This window comes from Otolemur garnettii, unplaced genomic scaffold, assembly GCF_000181295.1.
Source record: "Otolemur garnettii isolate 467f Iridium unplaced genomic scaffold, OtoGar3 scaffold00033, whole genome shotgun sequence".
NCBI classification, from domain to species: Eukaryota; Metazoa; Chordata; class Mammalia; order Primates; family Galagidae; genus Otolemur; species Otolemur garnettii.
In genome coordinates, this window is record NW_003852428.1 from 9806611 (window position 1) to 9813749 (window position 7139).

The 7139-nt window shown below is 40.1% G+C and overlaps 1 protein-coding gene across 1 annotated transcript in view; it reads left to right on the forward strand.

The window, feature by feature from the left end:
- The window catches only part of ZNF622 (zinc finger protein 622), a 14639-nt gene extending 10346 nt beyond the window's left edge, over positions 1 to 4293 (forward strand). Inside the window, exons 5-6 of the mRNA XM_023513081.1 lie at positions 3170 to 3313; positions 4026 to 4293. Coding sequence (XP_023368849.1) covers positions 3170 to 3313; positions 4026 to 4159 — 278 coding nt within the window. The 3' untranslated portion in view covers positions 4160 to 4293. The remainder of the gene's footprint in view (positions 1 to 3169; positions 3314 to 4025) is intronic.
- The last annotated feature ends 2846 nt before the right edge of the window (positions 4294 to 7139 follow it).

Consider the following 7139-nt stretch of genomic DNA (forward strand, 5'->3'; position numbering starts at 1 on the left):
TTTGAGCTATAGTCGCCGAGCCCATTTTAGATTTTAAAACCCATATTTTGTTAATCAGTCATGTTTATCATGAGGCATGACAGTCTATTGGTGTGTACCTGTGTCTCAATACTGGGTATGGAGGGTTTATAATGATCAAGAAAATGGGAGGCCTCTGAACAAACACTATAAAAAATATACCAGTGTCATATTTAATCACTTGTTTATATCTGAACAAATTTGCCATTCAGAAACCTCTTTGTGCTTTTTTTGTATGACTGGGTTAGCATGAATATTAGCTTGTAACTAATTTGGAAAGGATGCGTAGGGTTTAGTGATATGTAATCAACTTAAATCAGATTGGACTTTAATTAAATCCTCAAGTTGCTGATCTCAAAACCAATAACAAAAAGCATCCAGCAGAGGGCACTGTAGGCATTTATTCTGAAGATTGTGGTCTGGCTCAGGTCTTTGCCTTTCCCTCATTGCTCTTCAGCTCATATGGAGGAACGTGCAGTGAGAGACCCGTTCAGGTAGCTGCTGACAAGCCAGACAAAACTGTTGGTAGATTCACAGAGATACATAACTAATCTCTGGAAATTATAGTTCAAGACATTTTCTTTTCTAGTATCTGACGTCATCAATTGTAAAGCTCTTTGTTAAGAGAGTGTGGATAGTTATGCAAGCAGTTACTGCATGGTAAAAGCTGTGGACAGGCTGTGTGCTTCACCATGACTCAGACATAACCAGTTTCTTACTGGGCAGTCATGCTCTTCTACAAGATATTTTTCCCTCATGATGACCTTCAAATGGAACACATTATAGCTGGTGTTAATGTCAGGTGGTCACTTATTGACACAGGGCAGAAATAGCTCTAAAACACTGTTTTCCATTCTCCCTTGTGAGCTGTTAGAAACCTTGGCATTGAGCAATGAAGCCCTTTCAAGGATGTTTTAAAAGGCCAACCTTCAGTAAGATGTATTTCCAGATTTTGCCAACAAAATGTATGTATATATATATACACACACACACATATACATATATTGATTTATTATGTATTAATGACCAGCATTACCATTTCATGGTTTGATCCTTGTAAACCTGAAGCATTTAGACCTAATGTTGTAAATAGAAAATGACAATTATCAATGCTAGGGTTTCCTGCTGGAGCCTCCGTTTAAGCTTGTGTCTTTATCCATCAGCTCCATCTCACTTACTTCTTGTAAGCTAGAAGCTCTGTTAACTTGTATGCTGCCAGAACTGTCAGGTTTGAGGAACCATGATTTTTATCCATATTGGTGTCCAAAGACCATATCTTTGAATTGAATTTGTCATTTCTTGAGTATGATAACAAAATAAGCAACTGAAAATAACTACTTTTCTATATTTGTGTACCAGGTAAATTATTTTCCAGGTGTCTTGCCAGGTATAAAGACTTAAAATAACCTGACAGCATTTTCTCATATAAATTAAAGGTATAGATCTTAAAAGCAAATACAGCCTTCCATAGTATTTATAGTATCTTGTTCATATCTTTTTATGCTGAAGTTTCTGAGAGAAATGATTTTATATATGTAAATGTAAAACTTCCCTGGAAACTATACATAGGGTTTCATAGCCATATTTCCTTTATTCATTTTCATTGGAAATGACTGTTTGATGCCTTATGTATATGCTGCTGTTAAATATCTACATGTTTATGTCTGGGAAGGTATTTGATTATTTATATCCTAATGAATATTTTTGTGAAAGCACAACTTATATTTAATAAGCTCTTAGGTGATGCTGATGACATGAGCCCGGGGCCACATTTTGAGAGCTACTGCTCTGATGGAGCCTGGGGTTAGTCATGCCCGGGGTCTGTTCCCTTCGCTTCCTGTGCTGCGAAACCAAGATGCAGAGGTGGGACATTGAAAACTAGAAAGGGCCAGCAAGCCAGTCATTTAGAATTTGAGCCTGCTATTCTCTGCAGCAGCTAATCACCTCTGCTCTTAGAGCACAGAAATAGCCAGGGTTGATACCTACACAGATGGGCATGGCTATGTTCTAATAAACATAATAAAAATAGGCCCATTGGCCAGATTTGGTCCTCTGGCCATAGTTTCCCACCACTTGATTAACATACCAGATTTTCCTCACCCTTATAGAGGAACCTTGGATTGTTCCTCTGGTAAATGTCTTGTCTTTAGTTTTTCTTAGCTGTACTATGGAAGTTCCAGTGTATTTGGTGGCCAGTATCTTTGTCCCATAGTTTTTTTACTTGAAATGTAGAGGGTCTCTTTTTTCCACTAGTTACAAGTTGATAATAGGCCTTTGCGATAATGGTATATACAATATGTTGGAATCAGAATGTTAGAAATTAAAATTAGAAGTTCTAACTTTGCTGAATTCTTCTTAATAAGCAAAAGCTATAGAAAAAAATCAGCTTTGTCATCTTTTTACATTCTAGTTCACTGGGTGACTTCTATCATTTAGGAAGCAATAGGGCAGAGTTTTTCATCTTGGCCCCTATTGACATTTTGAGCCAGATAGTTTTTTTTTTTGCAGAGGGCTAGTCTGCGTTTTAAGATGTTTAGTAGCACCTCTGGCCTCCATCCACTAGATGCCAGTAGTACCCCTCCAGTTATAATCACCAAAATGTCTCTCATTAGTGCCGTATGTCTGGGGTAAAATCCCTCACTCCCATTGGAGAATCACTGCAATAGAGAATTTAATCTAAGGAAGGGTGGATTGATTTCTATCTTAGACAATGATTGTGGCTTGTAGACCTACACATTAGGACTATTCTGTGTTTAATCATCTTTCTATTGAAAAAAAAAAAAGCCTAAAACTTCCTTATTTCCCAGGGGGCCCTTTTGTCTATATTAATAGGGGTTGCTAGGTGAATTTCTAGAGAGGCATATCGAAAGTACAAGATGCTGAGTTTTTCACTTAACAGTGACTTGACGTTTTCCTCTTTTTAAAAAATTTGTCTCTTTGTTTTCCTTTTTCTTTCTAGCTTTCTTTTACTTTTTCACTTTTATTTTATTTGCTGCTTAATTTTTCTTTAGTAAGAGAACACTGTCTCTTCTGCCATATCCTTTTCCATCTAATAAATACATTTAAAGATGTGATTTGAAAAGCCCTTGCCTTAGAGCTCTGCCTCGAAAAAACTGTCCAGTGGTTTAAATATTGCTCTTTTGAAAATCAGGTGCCAGAGTGGGTCATCGCTCCTTGATGAGATACTACAGACAGCGATTTGGCTTGTCGAGAGCTGTGGCAGTTGCTAAAAATCGGAAGGCTGTGGGCCGTGTCCTTCAGCAGTACAGGGCACTGGGATGGACTGGCAGCACAGGTACATGATGTGTGTGATGTGTGCGTTCATGCGTGGAGGTCAGCTGTCGGTCTCCTCCTTTATAGTTTTCCCACAGACAGCTTAGGATAGGAAGAGTAAAGTGGGCCACTGAAACTTACGCTCTGAAAGCTCATCACTGTGCTATTATTTCAATCTATTCTGATGTTTTTGCTGTATGATGCAGGTTACTCTTAGATCTTCAGGGAAAACATCCATCCTTCTAGGGCGCTATGGAGAGCATAAGAGAGATCTGCCTTCTGATGGCCTGAGAAGCTCTGGATGACTGAAATCCATTTTACATGTCACTGGGTTTATATGTAGTTTCTGTCACTCCGGCTACTCATTGGCCAGCTGAATCTGGCAGAGACTGATGTCATCTCACTCTTGTTAGGAATAATTGCCTGACTCAACTTAGTTCTGCCTTTCCCTGTCCCCATAGATGGGTGGAACTTCACCTTTTGGACTTCTAGACTTCCAGATGATAAAAAGTAAAGATGTTCATCCCAGAAAAATGTATATATACAAAAGTTCTAGTATGCAGTTCTGACAGGCGCAGAGATTGCTAGGCCCATTTCTTAGACCCCAGGTTAGCAACTCTTCTTTAAATGAAAGAACCCAGTTACCACAAACTGACTTTCAGATTCTCTGCCAGGATTAGGTGTTCTCTGATCACAAATAATAGACTGTGCCTCATTTCCTAACCCCCTTGCAGCCACAGGAGCAGCTCTTATGCGAGAGCGAGACATGCAGTATGTGCAAAGGATGAAATCCAAGTGGATGCTGAAGACGGGAATGAAGAACAACGCCACCAAGCACATGCACTTTAGGGCCCAAGTGAGATTCTGAGCATCTGCGCTGTGGAATGATCACTCTCTTGCTCACGTTTCCTCCTTGTTGGAGGACCAGTGACCGCCAGATTGTGTGATGGGCCCCTTTGCTGCTATTTCATTTGTTCTGACCTAATAAAAATTAGAATCATATTGGTTTTTGGATATCGTTTTTGAACGGTGTTAAAGGTTATGTTTTCACCAAGTGAGTAGTGTATCTCCTGGGCCCTGTGACCCACTCTGCTGCTTGGCAGCTGCTTCATTGCTTCAGCTTTTACATGACTTATGGCTGTTGAAGAATGTGGGAAACTCAGGAGTGACTTGTCTGCTTCAAACCTTAACTTTCACAACTGCCTACTGTGCCGCGGCACTGGGACCTACGTACGGGGGCTTTGAGGCTTATATGGTAGCAAAATTGAATGTTGCTCTTTGAACGTCTCATGGCTTGGAGTGCTGAATGTGTGGGCAGTTTCATTAAATCCAAGCAAAGTTAAAGAGCATGTCAGTGGCTTGTGGTGAAGGCTTTTTATTTCCAAATGTGAACACATGCAGGGTGACAGTGCTGTGCACTCAGACCCCGTACTACTTTTACTGGAGCGATTAGCTTGGAAAGGAAGTAAAAGGCTAAGACGTCATTTTAGAAAGATAGATTACCTGAGGGTTAATCTCGGAAGAGAGTCTCAGTGTATTTCCTTAGGGAAGGGTACTAATATGTTGGAAATGAAGTTGAACATGTCCATATCAGTTGACCTATCTGTGTGACTTTGGAAACATGACTTGGTTTTTTTTAAATCCATAAAATGGAGGTGTTTGTTATCTCAAAGGTGATTGTGGGGGCTAAATAAATCTGTCAAAGGACCCATCACTCACTGAGTCTCTGTAAGCGAAATTAGTGGTTACGGTTTGTCTTTACAGAGCAAATAGATGCTACAGGAGTAAGGCCGATGTTCTAGTCAACACAGTGTTCTAAGTAGTGAGTTCACGATTCCAGAATGTGGTTGCCCTTACCATGTATTAACTAGTCCCTGTTTTCTAGAGACACATCTTTTTCTTTAAAACTTGGAACCCAGAGTTGGATTATAGTCTCTTGGTAATTAGGTTCACTATTATCCAACAATGGTGGATGCAATGGTTTTAATTTTGCTCCTTCATTCTGTTTTCTGTCTTTCTCCCCATATAAGTTCCCAACCTCTTGTGTTTGACATGTCTTTAATCTATATCCTGAGAAAATGGTGTAGTGCTTTGAATGTGGCATGTTTTTAATTTATACTTAACTGTACATGGTATTGAGCCATAACTCTTAGTTTCCTTTCTCATTCCAACCTTTTTATACTCAAAATCTAACAGTGTCTGGATCACTGCTTCTGACTGCTGCCTGGTATTGCATAGTGTGTGTCTTGCTCTTTCCCTTCAGCTGATACCTTGGCCGTGTCCAGCTCCACATACCGCGCCAGCACAGCACTGTTAGTGTGTACCTCATTTAAGTACGTGGGAGGCAGCGGGGACAGGATGTGTACTGACCTGCACAAGACTAATGCTACCTACACTTAGTGATTCGCTACTTCTGGGCTTCAGGAGATACCTTCTTAGTTTTGTTTACACTTCTATACACATTGTAATTTATAAAATTCCATTTATTTGTCTTTCTGGAATACAATACAGATTTAAACCTCACCTCATAGTTAAGTAGATAAGACAAGAAACCTGACAAATGGGCTTGTTCTTTGGGGGGCCCTCTTTGCGGCATAGGAAAGTGTAGAAACGTCTTTGATGGCTTATTTGCTTAACATTCCATTGGTGTTTATTTTTCTTCCTCTAGGTATACTTTGTTCCCCACTGCGCCCTCTGTATTAGGATTCCTGAAGCTTCCTAGCCCATTCTCACATAGTAATTTACTGTCAGTTCTCCCTCTCCTGGTCTTTTTTCACAGCTATGTGTTCCCTTTGTGGTGTGTTCTGCCTGTATCATTGAAGACATGAGCACATGCATACAGATAGACCTGCTAGACAAAGCTACAAGCTGAAGGCCTACAGAATGCTTACACCCTTAAACTTCCCTATTTACGGTATAGTGTTGACAGTGGTTTTCTTTCTCCAAATTTTTATACTCCACATTTTGTTTTTTGGTTGGAAAAGCCAGTCCAGTCTTTATCGGTATTCCCATCAATACCTGTTGTCTTTAAAGACAGTTGTCTAAACAGGGGTCACCCAAGTAATCACGGTAAAAGTTCTTGGTCAGGATTGAGTGCGCCCTGTCTGCTACCTCTGGCCACCAGTGACCTATGTGAGATCTTTCCTCCTGGCAGTTATCCCATGCCCAGAAGGCCCTGGCAAGTTGGTTTGTGTCTTTAGCTTAGAACATCAAGACTGAGATCGAAAGTGAGAGAGTAGTCTTGTCCCTCTCCACGCATGCTGCCATCTACAGGCTAGACACTTCACCAGTGTGTTGTTTCTGCTTTGCACAGTATGAATTTGTGTCTTACTGAGTAAAAAGTGCCATTGTATGTTCCACCAGTAAATGTAGGTGGTATTCCTATTTTACAGATGTGGAAATACAGAATTTCAATAACTTTTTTTTTTTTTGCAGTTTTTGGCTGGGGCTGGGTTTGAACCTGCCACCTCCGGTGTATGGGCCAGTGCCCTACTCCTTTGAGCAACAGGCATCTCCCTCAATAACTTTTTTTAAGGAGACACAGAGGAAACCTAGAGATGATTTCTTGTCCAGAATCTTAATATTGCAACACACTTACGTGCTGTCCTTAGCATCATCCCATCCTGAGGGACACAGACAAAGTCAGAGGGAGGTGGTCAAACTGTACAAACTTCAAGTTCATTACATTTGCAGCAGCTGTGAAAAAAAATCTCTAAACCTAGAAATACATACAATCTAATGTTTACATTAATAAAAGAAAATACCCCCTTTCTCCTAGAAGGTGAATGAATTTTGCCATCAACTAATTTTGGTTATCTCTGGATTCTTCTACCTTGATTATCATGTCT